This window comes from Dreissena polymorpha, chromosome 9 (genome assembly GCF_020536995.1).
Source record: "Dreissena polymorpha isolate Duluth1 chromosome 9, UMN_Dpol_1.0, whole genome shotgun sequence".
Classification (NCBI taxonomy): domain Eukaryota; kingdom Metazoa; phylum Mollusca; class Bivalvia; order Myida; family Dreissenidae; genus Dreissena; species Dreissena polymorpha.
Window position 1 is genome coordinate 30,075,105 of NC_068363.1, and position 27,702 is coordinate 30,102,806.

At 35.9% G+C, this 27,702-nt stretch overlaps 2 protein-coding genes across 7 annotated transcripts in view; one reads left to right on the forward strand and one right to left on the reverse strand.

Moving 5' to 3' along the window:
- LOC127845104 (uncharacterized) overlaps positions 1 to 27,702 on the forward strand; it is a 443,587-nt gene that overhangs the window by 174,926 nt on the left and 240,959 nt on the right. The window lies entirely within an intron of this gene.
- LOC127845103 (uncharacterized) overlaps positions 3,719 to 27,702 on the reverse strand; it is a 365,628-nt gene continuing 341,644 nt past the window's right edge. For 5 of the 6 annotated variants that reach the window (XM_052375808.1, XM_052375809.1, XM_052375807.1 and 2 more), the window contains one exon: positions 3,719 to 6,558. In XM_052375808.1, coding sequence (XP_052231768.1) covers positions 4,371 to 6,558 — 2,188 coding nt within the window. In that variant the 3' untranslated portion in view covers positions 3,719 to 4,370. The remainder of the gene's footprint in view (positions 6,559 to 27,702) is intronic. The other variant, XM_052375810.1, reaches the window with a different exon arrangement.

The window sequence follows — 27,702 nt, forward strand, 5'->3', positions numbered from 1 at the left end:
GTTCCTACTGAAAATGTGTGTAAGGACAGTGTAAATTGCAAAATATTGTTACTTGTCTTTCATTCAAGAAAATACTTTGGGTATACCACGTACACTACTTTATGTATGGACCCACCTTTTGTCTTCTTGATCTCGACTGCTCAGTATACATGTTTTCCTTTTACTTATTTCTTATTGCATTTGAAAAAAATGTTGAATTGATGAGGAAGATCTAATGTTTATTAAACTGCCTTGAACAAGTTTAGGTTACAGCAAATTTCATAAAACAAAATTGCCACATATTAATGCATAGTTTATTATGTAACATGAAACTTTTCTATGTGTCATAAAATACAACAGTGTACGAAACCAATTTGCCAAAACACTTTTAATTTTAATTTCTAAATCTTGTAATATATAAATGTGTGTCTTTTGTGACACTATATTATGTTGGCAATGTATGCTTATTAGTTTCTATTAAACGCAAATGTTATTATTTATTTAAATAAAGACTAATAATAAATAATGTAAACAATTTACTTTTTTGATATTAATGACCATTTTTCAAGTATTTATTAATAGTCCTAAAAGCTTTTTTTGTAGTATTATTTACTAACATTATTTGATGTTCCTTATAGGCACATTTATTTATTTCGAACTTTCTCCCTCGGTATTCTAACCAGGTCCAAGCGGGTAATGTTCATATCTTTAAAACACATCATTCACGGCAAACATCATCCTAATATATACATTCACAATAATACTGTGTCATTTTCATCATGGATATCATACTTCATTATAAAATTTTAGTATCTGCAATTTCTATTTATTGGTTGCTCTCCCTTGTCGTAAAACACGTGTATATCGAATTGTATCAATACATATTTTTATTATTAACAAATTCTCAAAGGTTGCCTGTAATATATAGAGGATATTTGTTGGATTCGATGGGATATCGATTTTATTATGCCCCCCTTCGAAGAAGAGGGGGTATATTGTTTTGCACATGTCGGTCCGTATGTCAGTCCGTATGCCCGTATGTCCGTCCACCAGATGGTTTCCGGATGATAACTCAAGGACGCTTAGGCCTAGGATCATGAAACTTCATAGGTACATTGATCATGACTCGCAGATGACCCCTATTGATTTTGAGGTCACTAGGTCAAAGGTCAAGGTCACGGTGACCCGAAATAGTTACATGGTTTCCGGATGATAACTCAAGAACGCTTATGCCTAGGATCATGAAACTTCATGGGTACATTGATCATGACTCGCAGATGACCCCTATTGATTTTCAGGTCACTATGTCAAAGGTCAAGGTCACGGTGACCCGAAATAATAAAATGGTTTACGGATGATCACTCAAGAACGCTTATGCCTAGGATCATGAAACTTCATAGGTACATTGATCATGATTCGCAGATGACCCCTATTGATTTTCATGTCACTAGGTCAAAGGTCACGGTGACCCAAAATAGTAAAAGGGTTCCAGGATGATAACTCAAGAACGCTTATGCCTAGAATCATGAAACTTCATAGGTTCATTGATCATGACTCGTAGATGACCCCTATTGATTTTCAGGTCACTATATCAAAGGTCAAGGTCACGATGACTCAACTTAGAAAAATGGTTTCTGGATGATAACTCAAGAATGCTTATGCCTAGGATCATGAAACTTCAAAGGTATATTAATCATGACTCGCAATTGACCCCTAATGATTTTCAGGTCACTAGGTCAAAGGTCAAGGTCACATTGCCAAAAAACGTATTCACACAATGGCTTCCACTACAACTGACAGCCCATATGGGGGGCATGCATGTTTTACAAACAGCCCTTGTTTAACGAGTGATCATATAAAATAATATGTTCACGAGTGGCGCAACCAAAAATATATTTTCTATGATTACGAGTGAATTAAAATCGATATTCCATCGAATCCAACAAATGTTATTTTTATTGTATGCTTTTTTTTCACCGTTTATTTACATTGTAAAAGAGTCTGATTGGATAATATCGCTTGATTTATGATGTCATTTTGTCGAAAAAATGATGTCATTGCACAGTAAAACAGTGAAAAATATTGTTATTTTTTACTGTTAATTTTCACTGTTCGAAACAGTAGAATACCAGTTTTAGTTCAATGATAAACCACCGGAAAGCATAAAAGAAAAACAATTATTGAATACTCCTCGGTTAATCGTCATCATAATCAGCAGCAGCATTATTATCCTCATCCCAATCATTATCAGCATCATTATCATCTGTATCCTCATCCATATCATCCTCATCAGCAGCAGCAACATCATTTCATCATCAGCAGCAGCAGTAGCTGCAGCATTATCGTCAGCAGCATGATCATCATGATCATCATCACCACCACCATCATCATTATCATCCTCATCCTTTTCTTCGCTGTTTTTGTATTTATCGTCTACTCCGTTTTCGTCGTCGTCTGAATCATCATCATCATCGGTATCAGAAGCAGAAACCACAGCAGCAATAACAACAGCAACAGCATCTTTTAGCATCATCGTCAGTGAAACATCAACTTAATCACGCTAAGAGTTTTTATTGTTAATAATGTAGTCAACGCCAACAATGCTATTTTTTATAACCCCACAAACGAAGATGACAGGTGTATATAGGAGTGACCTTTTGTCGGTGGGTCGGTCTGTCTGTCGGTCGGTCGGTCCGGATTAAGTGCCCGCTCTCTAATTCAAGTTGTTTTCATCCGATCTTCACCAAACTTGGTCAGATGATGTATCTAGACAATGTCTAGGTCAAATACGAATATGGGTCATGCCGGGTTAAAAATGAGGTCACGGGGTCACTTAGTGCGTTTTAAACATTGATCATGGTGCCAGCTCTCTAATTCAAGTAGTTTTCATCAGAGCTTCACCTAATATGGTCAGAAGTTGTATATAGATGATGTTTAGACCAAGTTCGAACATGGGCTTTGCTGGGTCAAAAACTAGGTCACGGGATCACTTAGTGCGTTTTATACATTCAGAATGTTGTCCGCTCTCTAATTCAAGAAGTTTTCATCAGAGCTTCACCAAACTTGGTTAGAAGTTGTATCTTGATGATGTTTAGCCCAAGTTCGAACATGGGTCATGGCAGGTTAAAACTAAGTCACGGGGGTCACTTAGTGCGTTTTTAACATTGAGCATGGTGTCCGCTCTCTAATTCAAGTAGTTTTCATCCGATATTCTCCAAACTTGGTCAGAAGTTGTATCTAGATGATGTCTAGGTCATGTTTGAATATGGGTCATGCCGGGTCAAAAACTGGGTCACTTAGTTAGTTTTACACATTAACCATGGTGTCCGCTTTTTAATTCAAGTAGTTTTCACCCGATCTTCACCAGACATGTTTATTTTTATTTTAACCACTGACGATACTTATTTTACAATCACTTTAAAAGCAACACACGTTAAACAATTGAGTAATCCGAAACTGCCGCTACTGGTTAATATTAATAAATTAGACATGTACATTTATAAAACTACATTATTTGAGAGCATAGAACTTCGGACAAATGTTTTTTTTTATTATACAAATATTTTGTTCTTGTTACATCTGAAAACAAAGCTCTATCATTATCGATGTTTAAAGGGTACTATTTTTTAAAATGATCATCATGACAGGCACTATGCATACAATGCATATAAAACATATTTATATGATACATTTGAACACATCAAGCATTTTGAATTATATATTTATTAAAGAAGAAATATTAATCTTGTATATTTAATATTTATAGGTGAAGTCAAATGCGTTGACAATTATGTGAACATGTACATGCTATAAAGCGCACTAATAAAATTGTATCAACATGTTCCAAATTGTACAAGTCATTAAAACAAAGGCATACATTGAATTTAAACTTATACAATAACATTGACACAAAGCATAAACGTAATATCTGTCTACAGTTTGATTTCGTTTAGTAGTTTGTCACTTGCTCGGACGCAAAAATAAACATTATTTTGTTCACTGATTTGAATCTCAAGACATTAACGACTTAGGAGCCGTATTTACACAATTGTGTTGATTTTAATAATAACTACATATAAGAGAAAAGCTCCGGCGAAATATCTTTGAGATTGAGATGAGCATATGTATATAATGTGATTGAATGTCAACATACATTAGACTAAGACCGTTTTGAAATAGGAAGATAATGTGTTTGTACCATATTTTCTTGTAACACCTATCGTCAACAACACATTAGGCTAGTATATGTTATAGCTCAATTTCATGTATAGAGAAACAACATAAAACAGTATTATACGCCACATGTCAAAACAGTTTTAATTGTTACAATATAAATTTAATATACAACAAGGTTCATATTAATATAGTATCCATAAAAAACAAACACTAATTCAAGATATTGAGACTCGACTTATCTCAACGAGTATTGAAATTCGATTGATTTTGTAACCATCAATATATTTAGCAAATCTTTTATAAACATCATCTTCAAGGATATCGCTATCAGCGTCATCAACGTCATCAATGTCACGTACAGACATGGCATAACCGGCAGAATCAGGCAATTCATATATTCGGAATCGTTTAATTGCAACATTTTTCCGTGCAGCAAGTTCCTGTTGAAATGGAATGTATTCCTGGACTGGGATTCGTTCTGGGGGATCAATACTAGAAGCACAACCAAATTCTAGCTTAATCCCAATTGAATGAGTATATATAGCCAGTGAGTCCACCAGTTCGCGCACTTTGGATGGAAGCATTGTGTCAGAGTAGATATTTAAATACTTCAATGATTGAGGTACCTGCAGTGCGATGTATGTATGGACATGTAGTGTTAACGTTTTCAGCTGTGTGAGTGATGATAGCGACTGAGAAAACGTTTCCGCATGCTTCACATCAATACCGGAAGATTTACGCACGCCACTCAGACTCAAACTCTTGATATTCTGACCATGGAGAGCCTCCCAGAGACCAAGACTCTCATGCTCCACATCAATACTAAGTGTTTCTAGATGAATGAGCGATGAAAGTGTCTTTGCCATCGACAATGTATGCTTCACGTCAATTCCAGTACGTTTCCAAAAACCACTCAGACTCAGACTTTTAATGTTCAGACCATGTACAGCCTCCCACAGACCTGGATTATCACACTCCATCTCAATACAAAGAGTGTCCAGCTGTGTGAGCGATGATAGTGACAAGGACATCAACTCTTTATGCAAACCTCCCCACTCCTTACTCTTCAGGCTCAGTCTCTTTATATTCAGACAATGGAGACCTCTCCATAGACCACGGCTGTCTGGGTTTAACGTAATACTAAGCGTTTCTAGCTGTGTGAGCGATGCTAATGACTGATACAACGACTCTGCTTGCAAATCTTTACATGTATAAATCTGACTCAGTCTCAGACTCAGACTCTTGATATTCAGACCATGGAGAGCCTTCCAAGGACAACAACTGTCTTCAAGCACAATAATATTAAGAGTTTCCAGACAAGTGAGCGATGAAAGTGATTTAGACAATGACTCTGTACGCAAATCGGTCCACAGAATCCGACATAGACTCAGACTCAGAGTCTTGATATTCAAAGTATGGATAGCCTCCCACAGACCAGTACTGTTCTCCCGTACGTCCATATCGAGTGTTTCAAGCAGTGTGAGTGATGATAGTGCCTGAGACAACAACTCTGTATGATTTAATTCGAAACCTTTGTTCATACCTTTAATAGTCAGACTCTTGACACTCAAACCTTTGAGAGCCTCCCACAAAGCAAGACAGGCTTTATTCGCACCAATACTAAGTGTTTCCAGCCGTGTAAGCGATGGTAGCAAATGAGACAACGACTCTTTATACTTTACTCTACACTTACAAAACACACGCAGCTTCTTGATATTAAGGCCATAGAAAGCCTCCCAAAGACCAGTAATATCTTTAGCCACATGAATATCAAGTATTTGCAGCCTCATGAGCGATGATAGCGACTGAGACAACGACTGTGAATGATTTATCCTTAAACCTCCCTCCTTAAAACCAAACAGTCTCAAACTCTTGATATTCAGACCATGGAGAGCCTTCCACAGACCAGGACTGTCTTCAGTCACACCAATTCCAAGTGTTTCCAGCCTCTTGAGCGATGATAGCAACTGAGTCAACGACTCTGCATGCAACTCTCCCCACTCCTTACTGCTCAGAGTCAGACTCTTGATATTCAGACCACGGAGAGCCTCCCACACACAAGGAGTCAATTCATCCATTTTAATAGATAGTTCTTCCAGCTTTGATAGCGATGCTATCGTCTGTGAGAACGACTTTTCATGATTCACTCTACCACCACTGGCACCGAAACCATGCATCCTCAGACTCTTAATACTCAGACCATGCAGAATCTCCCACAGACCGGTATCATTAGTTAGGCTTATTGATATGCTTTTGTTTGGATATACAATTAAATCTATGTGTCCAGTCGTGTATGATGTGTTGACTTCGCCCTCTCCACACGCAGTTAAGTGACAGTCATTCAGCCTACAGTCAATATAACAATTACGTGTCAGCATCATGCTAAGCAGACTGCGTAGCCAGGTACAGGAACATGTGACACTGATCAAGACAATCTGTTTGATAGAGGAAAGTACAGGTGGAAGCTCTGTGCACTGGGTTGGATCGGCAATATTTAGAATAATGCAGACGGGAAATTCCAATGTGCCCACACTGGCAGAATCTGAAAAAATGATGAATTTTTAGCAATGCTTATACATAGTAAATGTGGTTGCATTTGTTCAATATTGAATAATTAAAACAAAAACAATGTTTTAGTTTCAGAACGCATCCCGTCATAATACATATAAATCAGAAGTATTATTGTAGTGCTGTTTAGCTAAAAATATTCAATACTATAAGTTTTATTTTTTTGAATGGTTCACTTAAATTATTTCCAACTTGCAAACACGTTTACAATACATTTGTATGAGTGTTATATTCATACTATGTTGTGTTCCACATTACTAGTCATATGTATGCTGGTATAAATGAATCATTAAAATCAATCTATAATCCACAATGAATATGCCGTAGGGTGTAAACTAACAATGGCAATGTTCTATCAACTATTGAAAATATACTATTTAGATACACTCCCTTATCTACATGCATAAATAAATGACAACCCAGACAGCTTGTATTACTAAACACCTCGCATCGGTTATCTCCCGTACAGAGTATACCGTTCCTACTGCCATACAAATCAAAATTACTGCAACGAGATAAGATTGTTATAATTAAATGCCAACAATTGAACATATCTACAAAGTGCAATAAGGTTGCAAATCTGCTAATTTGCTTTAAAAATGCTTCGTTCTGTAGGGTAATAGACAAGTGTTTGCAAACGTTTTGCTAGCTCACTTTAATATGGGTTATTACTACTAATATCGGCAATATTTAGAATAATGCAGACCGGAAATTCCAATGTGCCTACACTGGCAGAATCTGAAAAAATAATAAAGTTTTAGCAATGCTTATACATAGTAAATGTGGTTGCATTTGTTCAATATTGAATAATTAAAACTAAAACAAATGGGTTTAAACCTTGTGGATCTTTATAATTATAATGTTATTGTGCAATTTCCTATTGACGGGAAACTACTCGAAAGTTTCCGGCATAACACTATTTTTCTTGAAATATTTATTATGGCTTCTGAGCTATGCTTTAAGAAATAATATTAAGCGCAGATATTAGTTTGTTAAGAATAGTCATTAAGTAAAGAATACCATATTTGCAATTATCAAAACATGAAAAATAAAAACAACCAAGTAGTTTCACATTTTTAACTGTGTTTTTAAGTATATAAGACATGCGTAAGATATCACGATACATTGACATGCACCGTTTGACAACAAGAGCATTTTCTAATTTTCGGTCACAGAATAAAAAAATGAATGAATTATATAAATGGGTGAGCGAAATAACACAAACGACGGAGACTCATACTGAAAATGCGAAACATTATCGCTAGAAAATGAAGAATTTGATTTCAAATTAAAACTGTACATTGATTATTTAAATTAGTTTTAAAATCACGTCGGAACTATTTCGATTTTAATGCCGAGTATAAAGAATATGACATGTCAAATTACAAAAATCCCGACATGTTTTCAAACATATTAGTGTTCGCCAAATTCAACATAAACGGTGCAATTTGAGAAGACTGACAGCAATTAAACTTAATTAAATTCGGCCTAATGCTTGCGTTTTTCCTATGACACTTAGAGCTGTTTAGCTCTTACGTCTCAAAATGTTCTGATTAAGTGTAATGAAGAGTGGCGGTCAAGTTTTTCTAGTTTTTCAACAATCCGGAACAAGTTTCGAACTTAGCTGTCATAAAAACGTATGTTCTTACCGAATGTCATGAAATTTGACAAACAAATCGGCATGAGCATCGATAATTTATCACTACAGTCATATGAGGGAAATGCTCAACTTTCAGTCGGCCATTCGTGTTAAAGATCCGGAAATATTTAAACTAAGCTAAGATATCATAAGAAGATATGTTCTGACAGAGTTTAATAAAGACTTCTTAAAAGGAATGGACACAAGAGCGTTACCACGGTTTCACTGAGGTAATTTAAGGCAAGCTGCCCGCCCCTTAATTAATTCATTTTTCAGGTCACCGGAACACTTTGTTTTTATTAAGCCGATACATCATAACACAAAATGTTCTAATCAAGCTTCATGATAATTGGACTCAAATGCGACTTCTATAGTGTTGAGGCGGTTTCACTATAGCCGTACTATGAAAACTGCCAAACCACCGTGTTTTCATGTTTCCTTACGAGCCGCCCACAGTAAAAAATATTCGAGCAATTATTAAAACAATATTTTGACCAGGTGTTATAAACACTGTTTCAATCTAGGAATATGTTGGAACTTATTATATTTCCCCTGCTTTTCAACGCACCGGAACGATGTTCTCAATCCGTCTAGCTATCATATCATCTCATTATCAGAGCAAATTTCATAACGATGACGGTTTTATTAGGAATATGACTCTATAGAGTGTTAAAAAAGGTTTCGTAATGACCATATAAGGAAATCTTCCTAGCCACATGGGGGTCGTTTTTCTGAACGGATGGAACAATTTTTTTTATCTCAGCTGAGAAATCATTTAAACAGATAGTATTACCAACTTGCGTGAAGATTCGACTAAACTTGTACCACAGATCGTTAAAACGGTTGTCTAACAGCCATATAAAGAAAACTTCCCTCCCAATGGCGGCCATGATTTTCAACTGACCAGAGTCATTTAAGAACTCGGCAAAGGTATCATAACATCAAATTTGTTTACCAAGTGTCATGAATGCATTGAAATTGTATCGTCTAGAATTTAAGCACACGTTCATTATATCCGTAAAAGGAAACCTGCACAATTCACCGGCGGCCACGTTTATCAACGAATCGAAACAATTTTCAAACTTTGCCGAGTTATCATAAGAAGTTATTCTGATTGCTTTTTATGAAGATTTGAATAAACATTTGAATTCTAGATAATTGACAAGGTTTTATTATAGCCATGAAAGGAAGACTGGCGGCCATGTTTCTCAACGGACCAGAACCATTTGCAAACTTGGCCGAGACATCAAACAATCAAATGTTCTGAGTAAGTTCATAAAGATTGGACTTTAAATGTGACTTCTAAAAGGTTAGCAAAGTTTTACAATAGCCATATAATGAAACTGCCCCTAGCGGCATTTTTTTTCCCTCAGACAAGCACCATTTTGCAATAGGGAACGAGGTTTACAGTGGTTTAAACACGGGTTGGACGGAATGTAAACACACCGTTAAGAACTTCACTTTGCAAATAGCTCAAGTTAATTGAATACATTTGCACAAATCCAAAGTTCATAAAAATAATTTGTGCATTTTGTGCTGATATCTAAGGAGTAAAGTACAAATCCTTAAATACGTCTGAAATCGGTGTCAAAATGTCACGTTGCGTGTATCATAACCATGTACATACATGCGGTACACTTCACATATTTGGCCATTTTGGTATATTTTTTAAGTTTTGTTTAAAACTGTACCGGTGAGCTTAAATCCATAAACGTTTAATTTTGTGTGATCCCCACAAAGTCACGCAATCTTGCACCCTGTATCATAAAAACACATATTCCGACCAAATTTAAGTGTCATTTTCGTTTGACTAAAATTGTGATATATAAAGTGTTAACATGGTTGTAAAATAATCGTATAACTAAAACTGCACCGCGGCATAATTGTGCAACAAACAAATAAGTTTTAAACTGAACGGAAATATTATTAAAACTAATGTTTTGACAAATTTTCATAAAAAATGAACATTAATGCGACTTATATAATGTAAATTAAATTGTTCTTTAATTTTACAGAGTAGTCTAGTGACCTGAAATGGCATAGTTTTGTATTCGGTCGATACAACATTGTAAACAAGAGCACCGCCTTGCGGTGGCAGACCGCTCATCTATTTTCTTTTTAAAGGTGAAGGGACTCTCATTTTCAATCACAAAGGAGGAACGGGTGGAGTGAATAGGGGGTGTATAGTGTGGGGGTGTGGACATTTATTACATTATCTTCCAAAAATGCAAAAAAAAATAAAAATGGGTGCGATAGTTGGTGGTTGGACGGTATTTCAAACATAAAATAATAAAAATAAATATTTGTGTTTTTTAACCGTTTCAAAAAAAAAATTGGGGGGGTGGGGGGTATAGTGTGAGGGTGTGGTGGTAATTTGTGAGATGATATTAAAAAAAAATAAAAAAAAATAAAAAGAAATTAGGGGGGGTTTCGGGGGGGGGGGGTAGGGGGGAGGGCACGGGGAATGGTTTGGGTGGAGTCTATTGTGGTATGTCAGGTAAGAGTAATTTTGTCAAAGTATCAATCAAATCAAATCATAAATAAAGAAGTTATGGCAATTTTAGCAAAATTTAATAATTTGACCTTGAGAGTCAAGGTCATTCAAAGGTCAAGGTAAAATTCAACTTGCCAGGTACAGTAACCTCATGATAGCACGAAAGTTTTTGAAGTTTGAAAGCAATAGCCTTGATACTTAAGAAGTAAAGTGGAACGAAACACAAAATTTTACCATATATTCAAAGTTACTAAGTCAAAAAAGGGCCATAATTCCGTAAAAATGACAACCAAAGTTATGCAACTTGTCCTTTTACTGTACCCTTATGGTAGTTTGCGAGTGTTCCAAGTATGAAAGCAATATCTATGATACTTTAGGGGTTAAGTGGACCAAAACACAAAACTTAACCAAATTTTCAATTTTCTAAGTATAAAGGGCCCATAATTCCATCCAAATGCCAGTCAGAGTTACGTAACTTTGCCTGCACAGTCTCCTTATGATAATTAATAAGTGTTGCAAGTATGAAAGCAATAGCTTTGATACTGTAGGAATAAAGTGGACCTAAACACAAAACTTAAACAAATTTTCAATTTTCTATGTATAAAAAGGGCACATAATTCTGTCAAAATGCCAGTCAGAGTTACATTACTTTGCCTGCACAGTCCCCTTATGATAGTTCGTAAGTGTTGCAAGTATGATAGCTTTGATACTTCAGGAATAAAATGGACCTAAACACAAAACTTAACCAAAATTTTCAATTTTCTAAGTATATAAAGGGCACATAATTCTGTCAAAATGCATGCCAGAGTTATCTAACTTTGCCTGCCCAGTCCCCTCATGATAGTAAGTAAGTGTACCAAGTTTGAATGCAATAGCATTGATACTTTCTGAGAAAAGTGGACCTAAAAGCAAAACTTAACCAAAATGTTCAATTTTCTAAGTATAAAAAGGGCACATAATTCTGTCAAAATGCATGCCAGAGTTATCTAAGTTTGCCTGCCCAGTCCCCTCATAATAGTAAGTACGTGTACCAAGTTTGAATGCAATAGCATTGATACTTTCTGAGAAAAGTGGACCTAAACGCAAAACTTAACCGGACGCCGACACCAACGCCGACGCCGACACCAAGGTGATGACAATAGCTCATATTTTTTTTTTTAAAAGATGAGCTAAAAATTAGTGTGATCAGGTAAAAGAAACACAAATATACCTGAGGCGTTTTAAGTTTTAGTTATTTTATTTTCGTAATCTTATTTTCAGAGAAATGTTTGTTCATCACAAACTAAAACTATAATCATTTTAGGTCTGCAAACATAATAAGGTAGCATGCACTTAAATAGTGCACTAAATACAGTGGAAGCATTTGTCTAAGCCGGTCATTAACTTGGGAATCATAAATTATTTATTCAAAGTAATTGCTTTCATAAACATAACCACACAATAGGAAAAACAAATCGGAAACAAAACATTGATATAATTCGAGAAAGAGGATTCGTAATTAAGGTTTACTAGTGTAATATGTATTTTATTGACGGCTATTGGAATACAATAATAGCGTAATGATGCTTAAAATATTTTATTTGTGCGATTTTTCTGGTATAAAACTATACGAATCAAAAAGCGCCAGTCTCTCAAATAAAATAAAAGGGAAAACCACATCACTGCGATAAACTAATTGGTTTGTTTCTCTGATATTTTTATGACGGCATGTTCACACATGTTTAAAAATGAATATTTTGTAAGCCTTGTGCTGTATAAAATAACTAAAATGCACGTTCTTTTTTATATATATCCGCTATTTCTGCAAAATCGGAAAACATTTTATCGGAATGCGATCTATACAAAAATATAGCATTACCCAGGGCTTTTTTAAGCGGACGCCCGCTTGCCCGTGCCGGGTTAAAATCGTCGTGGGCAAGTGATTTTCCAAAGTAGATAGTCCGCCGGGTAAGTCCGTTTCGTATTAGCATACTTGCGGTATTTTTTTTCGACTTTTCCCCTTGTATCTATTTATTTTCTTTGGGTCAATATATTTGTTTATCAAGTACAAGTAAAACTAGATTTGATTGGTCGCTTGCATTGTATAAGCCAATCTAAACGCTCAAAACAAGTTCTACTCGGCAGACGTTTCAACATGGCGGACGGTAGCGTCCAGCCGATCTTTTCTATTTTTAATAAAAGTAACTCGAAACACTCAAAGGAACAAACCAAAACAACCGAAAAAGAAAGGAAGAGAATATATGAAAATGAATCACGAAAGCGTAAACTGTGAATAACTTGTATGTTACATATTCACAGTTCAAAATAGTGAGAAACTCTTCATTAAAGACATCATGATGATTTTCAATCTCTGAACAATCATTTTCACAGTACTATTTTAAGCCCTCCCCCCATTTAATGTATGCCGTAACTTGTATAGATATAGTGACAAGTATATCGTTTTAAAATTTTAATAGTAATAAACTTTTCATATGTATTGTATTCAATAGTGACTATTCAATGAAATAAAACTGTCCAGATTTTGTTTTGTTGACAACTTTATATTATAAAAACGATTATTATTTTATTGTTGATACATTGAATATAGCTGAAATTAAATCTACAATAATAATGCATGTGAATCAATGCTTTAAAGATGAAATGACAATAAAAAATTGACTTCAAAATAGGGCAACCAGTTTTTAATGAGGGCAAGTAGATGTTCAAAGTAACTTGCCCCCCGGGCAAGTGATTGTCAATTTCTTACGTTAACCCCTGCATTACCTTTGCCTTATACATAACGAAAACACATTTGACAAAAGAACCTTATTGTATATTTACCTTTTCCCAATATGCAACGTCCTCTTAGCTTTAAACGTGCCAGCTCCAGGCACGAATGAAGGTCAAATGTAATCTGAGATGCACACTCGTCATTTCCAGGTGAAATTCGTTGGTTTTCTAAGGGTTTCCTGTCATCGATGTTAACATTCAACACAATGGCATTAGCCGCGTTATTTTCCCAAATCTTATGAAGGTCAATGATATTGTTGTTATCGAAGTAGAAGTGACTGAGTTTAAGGGCAATGTCGGAATATCCATTTGCATTAGCTTCTCTCAACCCTGCAAGTATGATTTCATTTAACATTTTGTGACAGGCTGAAAGATGGAATGTATCCAAAGCATCGCGTTCATGCATCATGCTTGATAGCTTTTCCGCACATGATACATCCAGTCCACACAGGAATATAAACACCTGTGCTATGTCGAGATAGGCTTTCAGGTTACGGTTAAGGTAGATAGAAATAATACCATCAATAAGATTCGTATTGCGGGCAATATGATAAGCAGCAAGGAATTCCTGCATGCTCAAGTGGATAAACATAAATGATGACGATGATCGCAGTGCAGAGGCAGTTCGTTGCGCCGATAAAATTCCGGATTTTAATGCAAAGTCCTTGATTTCATCAATCTTGAATTTCTCTAATTCTGTCATGCGAAACATTATTGAATTTTCCTTGTCATTTACAAACAACAAATGAAAGGCCATTTCAGCAAGACGATTCAGGGGTTCCAAATTTGGCTGTATGTATTCAGTCCGTTTGAAGAACGGAAAGGGGGGCTGTTGAAATGTACGCGTGTAACTGTTGGCTTTCTTAAAAAGACTTTCCACTAAAAGGATGTATATTTCACACTTTGAGCCTTTGAGTTCTATTCCGTCTGCATATGCACATACAATTGCAGAGAGCATCATTGGTGACGACAGTAACTCTTCGAGCTTCTGTTTCTTCACGTATAGAGTAAATGCTGTGTATTTTATTTCAAGTTCTTCCTTATCTACTAAGCGGCTTAGTATAATTTTACTTAGCTCAAACGGTTTGTTTATTCCTTCCAGTTGCAACAATGCATGGATGTCTGAATGCTTAACTTTACCTTCAGCCAATTTCCAAGGCCGTGTTGTAATTAACATCACACATTTGTTGTGAACTACTACCAATGTCGGTAGATCTCCAGGTCCTGTCCACTCATCTAGACCATCAAGTAGTACCAAGCAACGTTGATGTTTCATGATCTCACTCACTAATTCGTACGCTTTTTCGCGGTCTTTATCAGAGTAGATCCGGTCTATTATTTGTTCTTTAATCATTGTATATACGTCACATTGGTTTACAGAATTTCTCAATGTAATATGAAAAACGTACTCATAGCGTTGCAGTGCGTCAAAATCAGCAAAGATAATTTTGCTGTTATCCGATGCACTAGAACCATGAACTCCTTCACACCAGTCCAGGGCCAATTTTGCTAAGAATGTTGTTTTGCCAGACCCTGCCTCACCTTGAATAAATATGCGTGGGTTAACTGTGTTATCTGTTAAAAACACACCCTTGTACGTATTAACTTGTTTTTCTGTTTTCTTAAACGTCTTTATTTCCTTACACATTTCCAAAATCTTTGGCGGCATATAAACATCTCGTAATTTTTCACTGCTGGAGTCATCAAATGGAGATACTGTCACGTAATATAATTTGTCGTTGTACAGTTTTTTCATTCCTTCGATCAGTTCTGAAATCCGAATAGTACATATCAATAAAAATACAAATACTATAAATAATGCTTCTAATATACCTACTAATATTTATTTAATATTGATAATTATTGTTATTGTAAATATTTCTATAATTATCATCATTATTATTTTTAGTATGATTAGCAGAAGTATAAGTTGTAGTAGTAGTAGTAGTATTAGTTGCAGTAGTAGTAGAAGTAGTTGTTGCAGTAGTAGTAGTAGTAGTAGTAGTAGTAGTAGTAGTTGTAGTAGTAGTAGTTGTAGTAGTAGTAGTAATTGCAGTAGTAGTAGTAGTAGTTACAGTAGTAGTAGTAGTAGTAGTAGCAGTAGTAGTGGTAGTAGTAGTAGTAGTAGTAGTAGTAGTAGTAGTAGTAGTAGTAGTAGTAGTAGTAGTAGTAGCAGTAGTAGTTGCAGTAGTAGTAGTAGTAGTAGTAGTTACAGTAGTAGTAGTAGTAGTAGTTGTAGTAGTAGTAGTAGTAGTAGTAGTAGTAGTAGTAGTAGTAGTAGTAGTTGCAGTAGTAGTAGTAGTAGTAGTAGTAGTAGTAGTAGTAGTAGTAGCAGTAGCAGTTGTAGTAGTAGCAGTAGTAGTAGTAGTAGTAGTAGTAGTAGTAGTAGTAGTAGTAGTAGTATAGAAGTAGTAGTAGTAGTAGTAGTAGTAGTAGTAGTAGTAGTGGAAGTAGTAGTAGTAGCAGTAGTAGTAGTAGTAGTAGTAGTAGTAGTAGTAGTAGTAGTAGTAGTAGTAGTAGTAGAAGTAGTTAGTTTTAGTAGTATTTATAGTAGTAGTAGTAGTAGTAGTAGTACAATGGATATGAGTGACACGTCGGTATAATGTATGTGCCAGTATAACGGATATGCCCAAAACACTAGTGTAGTGTTTTTGCAAATAAAACGGATACATCTAACCGTAGGTAAAAATGATAAGCCCGATACAGCAATTGGATATCTATGTCAGTATAACGGATTTATTCGATTAAATAGTAGGCTACTTGTCTTAGGCTAACAGGTGCTATCAACACAACGCATAATGCTTCTATAGCAGTTGAACGGATTTGACATATCAATTCCTGGATTGGACTTCTTGGTATTACATGCTTTTTGTAGTGTGCAAATAGCTTATAACAAAAGATTATATAACACTGTATTATGTAAATTGGAAATAAGACATCAAACTGTGAATGGACATCATTTTGGTGACTTTCTCAAACAAAACTATTCATTTCATGATCTACATATATTTTTGTAATACATTATCTATAATTTAAGCTTAATAAGAAATTTTCCATGTCTTTTTCATTAACAGTGATTGAATTTGTATCGTTTAAAGTGTATTTTGAAACCGTGTCCATGGACACAGTTTCATTTCATGAGGATTTTTTTTTATTAACAGGGGTTTTTTTTACTAAGAAAGTGACGCCGATATTCGGCGTCTTCCCCTACCAGAATTTTTCCCCTTAAAATACAATTTCCCCACCAAAAATATCATTTTTCACCAAAATATAATATTTTCTCTCAAAGAAATGTTTATTTTTCCTTGGGGCATTCGACAATTATCCAATTTGCACCATGTACAACGAATTCGCGCTCTCTCTCTCCAGATGAACACACAACATCTGGGAATCCCAGTTATTCTAAATATAGCTCTTAAATAACTTCATGTAAACTGGGCAACTAATCGTAATAATCATGTGACTATTTTACTGGATACCGGTCTTGCGCGAGAAGGGTGTTTCGTCAATTAATTACCGGAAACCAGTCGAATTTTCATCCGGGCTATGTGCAAGCCGAGGTATAAACGTGAAAACAGAAAAAAATGTCTTACAATTAGCGTTCTTACACAAACAAAATAAAACATTCGAACTTGGAAGATACTGAACGCATCGAGGCATTTTTTAAGAAAGAATCATCGAAAACCGTTATAACCCAGCAGAATTCCGAGGTAATCAACATCGAACATTGTGAAAGTGAAAGTAGACAATCGGCAGCTGCCGCTCCTTTCCCTTCCAATACTGTAGCAAATCAAGATCGTCAACCCATTCATCATGAAATTGAAATCACAAAATTGACATCGTCCCCCGGCCCCAGTACAAAAAAATATAGTTGAAAACATTTCCCTTTATTAGATCTACACCTGCAACTTTATTAAGGACTTTGACTTTAATACCTGTTAAATGTGTTTAAGAACAAAAAGGACAGAGACAAGTCTCTTTTGATGAGTTATAGACATTGAAATGAACAGTTTTTATTTTTTCCCCTAATATCTCTCTTTCGCACTCTTTTTTTCCCCTTTCACCCAGCGTCCAGTGTCTTCCCCTTTCTCTAAAAAAACCCCCTGATTAATAAAAAATCCAGTTTTGAGGTAAAATAAATTTAAATGATGCTATTATATATGCAAGTATATGTTTTAATTATAATTTGTAAAACTAGATAAAAGCAACATATAAAACTGCATATTATGCACTTTTGATAAAACACAATTGATTCCCAAATTGATGTCTCATTCCCAATTCACATAATACAGTGTTATATAGATTTTGTAAAATTGAACTTGTTTACAAACCTGCTACTCCTCGCTCGTATTCGTCTTGATCCTTTTCAATCACAGTTCGATTTATGAGGTTGATGCTTTCTTGTGTCTTAATTTCAATGCGTTTTTCTCCTGCCTGTGTCTGGTTTTCAATGCGATCTTTTCCAGCCTGTATTGTAACCTCTAAGGTATTCAGACCTTCACGTAGGGTCCTTTCAGCCTCTTTGGAAAAACGTTCCCCGGCCTCTTTTCCTTGTGTGAGGGTCTGATTGGCTTCTTTCAACAACTTGCCCAAGTCGTCAAGTGAAAGACGATCATTCTGCAACTACATACAGTATTAGCATTTGTAGACTTTTATCAACACAGTTTCGCATTTTGGTGATATCAAAGTAAATTATTATATAATATGTGTTTGTATATTATACAACAGACCAAGTAGTGAAAAGTTTGCAGGGCAGAAAAAACTATAAACAACTGTACCGCAGTCGGAGACATATTATTGTGACAGTGACCTTGACCTTTGACCTAGTGACCCTAATTTCGATAATCTACTGTCCAAGGCCGATGCGCATGGGGAGTATCAAGCCGTTCGATTCGTTGATGAGTTATTAATCAGAATCGCTTTTCCAACTTTAAGTGCCAGTAACCATGACTTTTGACATAGTGATCCAAATTTCAATAGGGGTCATCAACTGTCCAAGGCCAATGCACCTGTGAAGTATCCAGCCAATCGGTGAATCAGTTGACGAGTTATTGATGGGAAACGATTTCACACTTAGTGTGTAACAGTGACCTTGACCTAGTGACCCCAATTTCAAAAGGGGTTATCTTCTGTCCAAGGCCAATATGTGAAGTATCAAGTCAATCGGTGAATTGATTGGCAAGTTATTGATCGGAAACCAGTTTCACATTTAGAGTGATAGTGATCTTGTCCTTAGACCTAGTGACCCCAATTTCACTAGGGATCATCTACTGTCCAAGGCCAATGCACCTGTGAAGTATCAAGCCGATCGGTCAATTTGCTGACAAGGTATTGATCGGAAACGATTTTCACATTAAGTGTGATAGTGACCTTGATCTTTGACCTGGAGACTCAAATTTCAATAGCAGTCATCTATAAACCAGGACCGATGTATATGTGAAGTATCAAGCAAATTGGTTGATTGGTTGATGAATTATTGATTGGAAACGATTTTCACACTTAGTGTGATAGTGACCTTGTCATTTGACCTAGTGACCTCAATTTCCATAGGAATCATCTACTGTCCAAGGCCAATGCAGTGTGATAGTGACCTTGACCTTTGACCCAGTGACCCCAATTTCAATAAGGGTCATCTACTGTCCATGACCAATGCACATGTGAAGCATCAAGCCAATCGGTCCATTAGTTGATGAGTTATTGATCGGAAACGATTGTCACACTTAGTGTGATAGTGACCATGACCTTTATGCCCCAATTTCAATAGGGTTTATCTACTATCAAAGGCCAACACACATGTGAAGTATCAAGCCAAACGATCAATTGGTAGATGAGTTATTGATTGGAAATGATTTTCACACTTAGTGTGATAGTGACCTTGACCTTTAACATAGTGATCGAAATTTGAATATGGTTCATCTACTGTCCCATGTCAATGCACATGTATAGTATCAAGCCAATCAGTCTTTTCCTTGACGAGTTATTGATCAGAAACGATTTTCAAACTAGGTGTGAAAGTGACCTAGACCTTTGACCTAGTGGCCCAAATTAAATAAAGGTTATTTACTGTCCAAGGCCAATGCACATGTGAAGTATCAAGCCAATCGGTTAATTCGTTGAGGAGTTATTAATCAGAAACAATTTTCACACTTAGTGTGATAGTTACATTGACCTTTGACCTAGTGACCCTGATTTCAATAGGGGTTATCTACTATAGCCAATACACATGTGAAGTATCAAGCCAATCGGTATATTCGTCCACCAGTTATTGATCGAAAACGATTTGCACACTAAGTGTGATAGTGACCTTGACCTTTCACCTTGTGACCCCAATTTCAATCTACTATCCAATGCCAATGCACATATATAATGCCAAGCCAATCGGTCAATTTATTGAGTTATGGATCGGAAAATGAACTGGTCTATTGACATTCAGACTTCTGTACAGACAGACAGACTGACCAACATCCAGCAAAACAATTTACCTCTTCTTCTTGGACAAGGGGCATACAAATTCCCATATTGACAATTGTTAAATGCATATAGGCGTCCGTTTAAATAAAGCCTTAATTCATTCTTCTAATTATTTACTGTCGTGTTATTATATGATTTCAATATCTCCGTTCAATAATGTGATTTTCAATATATTTTTCCCAAAAGATGGAATATTTCAAAGTTGTTAATGTGCTTGATTATATTGATATTTGATGAAAGTAAGATTTGCCATGTCAATGTAGGTCCAATTAACTGGTTCTAGTTCAGTCAACAAGTTTGATTTTATTTCCAGTGATATTCAATGAATATCACTGGAAATAAAATCAAAATCGTTTACTGAACTAGATGAATTTCATCAAAGCAGTGTTTACAGTGCTCCAGCTAGGATTTTATAAGAGCACGGTGGCTATTTTGTCACAAGGGCACTTTTGAGCGCGCAGTCTTTTGTCAAAAGGGCACTTTCTATTGCGCAGTCGTAGCTGGAATGCTTCCTGTTGCATATTAATTTATATATAATGAATAATTGTTAGAATACATCATTTCCATTATTATTAAACCATGCTTATAACAGGAATCTCGCGAGTGGGCGATTTGTTCGCCCATGGAATATTAATTTAGCACATTAATTTCATGAAGGCAAAGTAACCTCTTCCCCTTTAAATGATTTACTTTGTGCCAGATATTGATTGATTAAAATCAATTTGATGTGGAGAATTGGACACAGGAGGATTCTCAGACATAAGTTGCCCCATTTACAGGTCATGCAAAGTTGAACATTCAAAAGAACAGTCTGGAGCTTTTAGACTTCTTAAAATTGTTCATAGATGATGCCTTGATTAATTGCCTTGTGCTGGCTACAAATAACTATGCTTAAGCAAACTTAAATGGCCCATTGATGGGCAGAGGTAACCTAGCACTGGCAATAAATATGGGGCTCATTTACAGGTCAGATTTGGAATATCTGCTGTAAAATGAGATTTTAAATTAATTTTTAATTTAAAACAACTATTTGTAACAAAATATGAATTTGATTTAATGTTGAATTGCTTAAAATTAACACGGAAGTAAAATAATTCTGAACATTACTGGTTTGTTACAATTGAAGTTTATTTCATACACCTGTTCAGGAAAAAAATAAATAAAAGTACCATCATTATCAACAATCAATGAGAAATAAGAAAAAAATGTAGGTTGTTTACACTTAATATGTCTTATTGTATAAAACAAGTGAAGAGTTGATTGAACGCTGAACAGAAACCACTCATCCTTTAAGTTGCCCCAAAATATATGTAAAACTAAGATTTATGACGCAAATGTACAATTTCTCCCAAGTTATTACCAATTCTCCCTATTTTGGCTTTAGGAAGAAGTAACTTCACCCTACATTTTGAGCCTAGCTAGACCCTGCTATAAATATCTACAATGAGGAATAAATTAATAACAATGATATACAGGTTTATAAACTATAACTAGAAATGGCGCGGCAGAGGCCGATGCGTATCCCCACATTTGACCCAGGAGTGCCCCAGGGTTGGTAATGGGGCAATCCATAGTTGAGATTGACCATATTGTCATAAGAGAAGTTCAGTATCAATTAGAACTGAATCGGTGTAGAAATGAAGTTAAGTAAAATGATATTTTGGACGGGTGTGGCCTATGTGGACGGGGCGCCCCAGGGTTGGTATGCATAGCTGAGATTGACCGTAATATTATCAAAATAGTTCTGTATAAATTAGAAGTGAATCAGTGTACAAATGAAGAAATTATAATAAAAGGCAATTTTGGGTGGGTGTGGCCTATTTGGGCGGGGCGCCACAGGATTGGTAATGGGGTCATGCACAGTTGAGATTGACCGTATTGTCATAAGAGAAGTTCAGTATCTATTAGAAGTGAATCGGTGTAGAAATGAAGAAGTTATAGTAAAAGGCAATTTTGGGTGGGAGTGGCCTATATGGGTGGGGCGCCTCAGTGTTTGCAATGGGGCCATGCATACTGGAGATTGACCGTATTGTCAATCATAGTTGAGATTGACCGTATTGTCATAAGAGAATTTCAGTATCAATTTGAAGTGAATCGGTGTAGAAATGAAAAAATTATAGTAAAAGACAATTTTGGGTGGGTGTGGTCTATGAAGGCGGGATGCCCCAGGGTTGGTAATGGGGCCATGCGTAGTTGAGATTGACCGTATTGTCATTCATAAGAGAGGTTTAGTATCGATTTGAAGTAAATCGGTGCAGAAATGAAGAAGTAAATGTAAAATAACATAAAAAATGAGTGAAAATCTCTGACCCGACCCCGCCCCAACCCCCATAACATTTTACCCAGGGATCAGATCAAAATTCCAAAAAGTGCAGGGTCGCATATATGCTCATAGCTACCATGTGTGTAAGTTTCAAGGTTCTAGTGCTTATAGTGAAGGAGGAGATGGTGGCCAGGACGGACAGACGGACGGACTGACGGACGGCGGAGATAACCACAATATCCCCACGCTTTTCAAACAGCGTGGGGATAAATATGTCTTAACAAGAGGGCCTGATAGGCCCACACTCGCTCAACTGAGATAACAAGATATTATTGGGACAAATCTTCTGACCAAGTTTCACGAAGATCGGAAAATAAATGTGGCCTCTAGAGTGTTAACAAGGTTTTACTATAGCCATATAAGAAAAATGCCCCACCATCTTGAAGCCATGTTTTTTCAACCAACCGGAATCATTTTTGAACTCATCCAAGATATTATCGGGATGAATCTTCTGACCAAGTTTCATGAAGATCGAACAGTAAATGTGGCTTCTAAAGTGTTAACAAGATTTTACTATAGCCATATAAGGAAAAGTGCCCCGTCCCCGGTGGCCATGTTTTTTAAGCAACCAAAACCATTTTCAAACTTGTCCAAGATACCATTGGGACAAATCTTCTGACCAAGTTTCATGATGATCGGAAAATAAATGTGACCTCTAGAGTGTTAACAAGGTTTTACTATAGCCATATAAGGAAAATAGCCCGCCTCTGTAGTGGCCATGTTTTTCAACCAACCGGCATCATTTTTAAACTCATCCAAGATATTATTTGGATGAATCTTCTGACCTAGTTTCATGAAGATCGTACTATAAATGTGGCCTCTAAAGTGTTAACAAGATTTTACTCTAGCCTCATATAGCCATATAAGGAAAAATGCCCCGCCCCTTGGCGGCCATGTTATTCAAGCAAACGTAACCATTTTCGAATTCGTCCAAGATATCATTAAGACAAACCTTCTTACCATATTTCATAAAGATTGGAAATAAATGTGGCCTCTAGAGTGTTAAGAAGGTTTTACTATAGCCATATAAGGAAAAATGCCCCGCCCCCTGGCGGCCATGTTTCTCAACTAACCGGCACCATTTTCAAACTCATCCAAGATATTATAGAGACCAATCTTCTGACCAAGTTTCATTAAGATTGGACAATAAATGTGGCCTCTAGAGTGTTAACAATATTTTACTATAGCCATATAAGGAAAAATGCCCGCCCCTTGGCAGCCATGTTTTTCAAGCAAATGTTACCATTTTTGAAATCATCAAAGATATCAGTGGGACAAATATTCTGAGCAAGTTTCATGACTATCGAAAAATATTTGTGGCCTCTAGAGTGTTAACAAGATTTTAATATAGCCATCTAAGGAAAAATGCCCCGCCCCCTGGCGGCCATGCTTTTCCACCAACCGGCATCATATTAGAACTCGTTCAGGATATTACTGGGATGAATCTTCTGACCAAGTTTCATGAATATCAGACAATAAATGTGGCCACTAGAGTGATAACAAGATTTTACTATAGCCATATATAGCCATATTAGGAAAAATGCCCCGCTCCTTGGAAGCCATGTTTTTCAAGCAAACGTAACCATTTTCGAATTAATCCAAGATATTATTGAAACCAATCTTCTGGCTAAATTTCATGAAGATTGGACAATAAATGTGGCCTCTAGAGAGTGAACAAGGCAAATGTTGACATCGCACAACAAGACAACGCACGACGGACAACGGACAAAAGCACTGATGTTCATATTTCCATTAAAAAGAGTTCAACCATAATTTTCTAATGACACAATCAAACACCTTGTAGTACACATATTCCTTGCAAGCATTCTTTATATATTAAATATACGTCTTTATATAACAACAAACAACACAAACACAATAAATTTACATCACTGAGTTTCCTGCGCGCTTCTGTCGCTGAGGTATCATGCAATAAGCGGACTGGATCAGCAAGTAGGGTGGTCAGTGTCAGAAAGAAGTACTGCAGATCAGCATCTGTAACCTTGCAGTCGGCAGTGTGGCGTACATCTCGGCCTATTTGTCGGACCTAAAGAGAGAAAGGATCGCTGTGACGTTAAAGACCAAGAGAAGCAGCATTGAGGTAAACCTACACACACATGGCCTGTCAGCGTCAAAGTTATTACACGTGATTTAAAAAACCCTTAAATATGAAAAGACTATATTTTTAATTTTAAATAAGACTTTCATATTTGATACAATGAGAAATAATTGCATGACATACATCGCGTCACAAAACATAGTATTATGATGATTCAGTTAACAAACTAAACTTTGAAAAAAATAATCACATATTCAGCCCATTAGACTGGTATATTTTAAGAATACCTTTTCTAGCGGGCATTTCTTATCAGGTGGAGGCGGTGATAGACATGCGACGGAGAGGCATGTCTCGAAATGCTTGCAGTTCAACACAACGCTAACCACACCATTGAAGTCAGATTCTTGCACAGATGATACGCTGCTATATCCGTCCGGTGGGAGGTAGCATTTACCGATTTCCCACGGATTCGTCGCCCATAGTTCAGCTTTAGTGTTTTCCCAACTAGGACGTATAAATCTGTGTAACAATGTGATATCTTGCTTCACTTTATCACATGTTTGACATGACTTTGGTTTTTGTGAATTGTGGAAAGAACAGTTATTTCCTTTCCTCTTTTTACACACATAATGAGTTGGACACAGTATAAGGTTTTGAATAAAGCATTGTCCACAACTTCTACCAACTTTTGTTTGTACGTTTAATAATTCCGTCACAACAAAGTCAGTCAATCCATCCTTTGTCAAATTGAGGGCAATGCACGCTTTGAACCAGTTATTGGTCTGCTTATCGGTGAAGATGTTGGTGTCGGCAGCCATCCCCAGGAGACTAAATGAACCATTCAGTAGAGAGTTAGTTTGTGGACAACCGAGGAGTAGATGGTATTATGGCACGTCATAAATGTTCTTGTCTGTGAGCATCCTCTGATCATGTTATCTTGGTTGCTTTATTTGTCCTATAATTAAATAAGTATATTTTACAAAACTTATATCGTCTGTTCAAAGAATCAAACCAACTGAAACGTAAGGCATATCATTCTTAATTTTCTTAACTAGATAAATAACTAAAGTTTAGTTAATAAACAATAATTTCCAACACTAGAGGTGGTGGGGTTATCAGAGGAAATTGATGCAACAATCCCGAATAAATTAACACGAGGAACAGAAGGCTTGAAGGCCCCCGGTGTAGTCCAGGATGACACCTTGGCCAGGTGCCAGTCAGGTGTTCCCTGAAGCTCCTGGATAGAAGCACTTTAGACAGCCCAGGAATGCACTATACTTTTTTCAAATTGAAAAATATTCTTTTTTCAATTTTCTGTCTATCCATTATCCTCTTTTCATATGCTCATTGCTGGAAACAACAACCACGAAAACTTAATACATACTATCATCCAATCAAATAGCTTATTGCCATTATTGTTCACCTTGGCTGAATACGGGCATATCAGTCCATAGATTTAAGACCCTAGTCTGATTTCAGTAATAAGTAACATGAGCTGATTGTTATTTACTGTTTCCGTAAAGGATCGGATTTTAATTTGTAAGAAATATGCGACTGTAACTAATTCCATTTATAATACAACAAATCAACACAGAAATACAATTACTATACGACTATCAGAACTTTAAATATAGATTATCTATTTGTTGATATTCTAGATTTAATGCGTACGTCTACGCTCTTTGATGCTGAAGTTACCGCGCGCTTACTTAAGAAGGGTTTACACAGAAATGATCTGGGACAGAAGAAAGTTTAACACGTACAAAACGATATGATACAATAACATATTAAATAAACGATTCATCACAATACTTAATACAAGTTCCGTTATTTACTTAACGAAATGCAAACGTGCATCACTAAATAGTTTATTTATATTTTTTTTTGTTACACAATAAAATTTAATAATATACGTGAGCTCATAATGCGAAGCACGCAATCAACAATACTGTTGACTAGTTATAACATTTTTAAGGAGGTGAACATGCTCAATATATCTATATAAATACACAAACCTAAGCGTGAACAAGGGAGAAACTGTATTTAAGTCTATATTATAGATATGCCCCTAAAAATTAAAAAAAAAGTCCCATAACTTCTGCAATTTCAGTAAGTGTAACTATAGTTTGTTTCACAAACATAAATGTTAATGTTAATTCTGTTGACATAAAATGTACGTTTGCAACGAGTTCGATTAAACTCAATCAAGAATGTGCATTTTACATTACAATGTACCGGCGTTGTTTAGAACTATTTTGTTCCATAACATAGGCTTAACATATAATATCTATTTAAATTTGGTCGTATTTAAATCTGATGAAACAACTTCTTAGATCAGCAGTTATACGGCAAATACCACAGATTTTACGGATAATTCGGTTATTTGATCATGGGCTGAATATGAATTTAATTACACAAACACAAATTGCAATCCAATCTTACAATAAGCTATTGTAAACTACCTTTGCAATTGATCATTTTTATGAATGTATACTATGCAAATCCTACAGCGTCCCCGCTTTCGATTAGAAGTGTCACACAATCACAATAGTTTCATTATTTGAGATTTTTTCTGAACATAATCTTCTGTCGTGATACTAATGACATTATTGATAAAAGCAGCTCTATTGAGAGGTAAGTGGAAACATATATCAGGGTTTTGTTATCAAATATATTATCAGCCTTATTATTTTTCCGACTACAGAGCGAAACTCAACACACGTATATATGACTACCTGTTCTTACAAAAGAAAGAAGTTATGCTAAGATAGCAGAATAATCGATAATGTTTTAATGCACTTTTGTATTGGTCGTTACCGCCCGTTTTTGATTAACTATCACTGGTCGTTGATTTTGACGCTCACAGGGCTATGCAATAATGATTGAAGCAATTTGAACTTAAAATATATTTTGATTAGTACATAAAAGTAGTAGTAGTTCAAAACAAAGCAGTAGCAATAGTGGTAGTATACAACTAGTAGTAATAGTAGTAGTAGTAATAGTTGTAGCAGTAGTAGTAAAAGTAGTAACAGTAGCAGTAGTTATAGTAGTAGAAGTAGTTGTAGTAGTAGTAGTAGTTGTTGTAGTACTATTAGTTATATTAGTAGTACTAGTAGTTGTAGTAGTAAGAATAATAGTAGTAGTAGTAGTAGTAGTAGTAGAATAAGTAGTAGTAGTAGTAGTAGTTGCAGTAAAATTACTAGTAGTACCATAAGAAGTAGTAG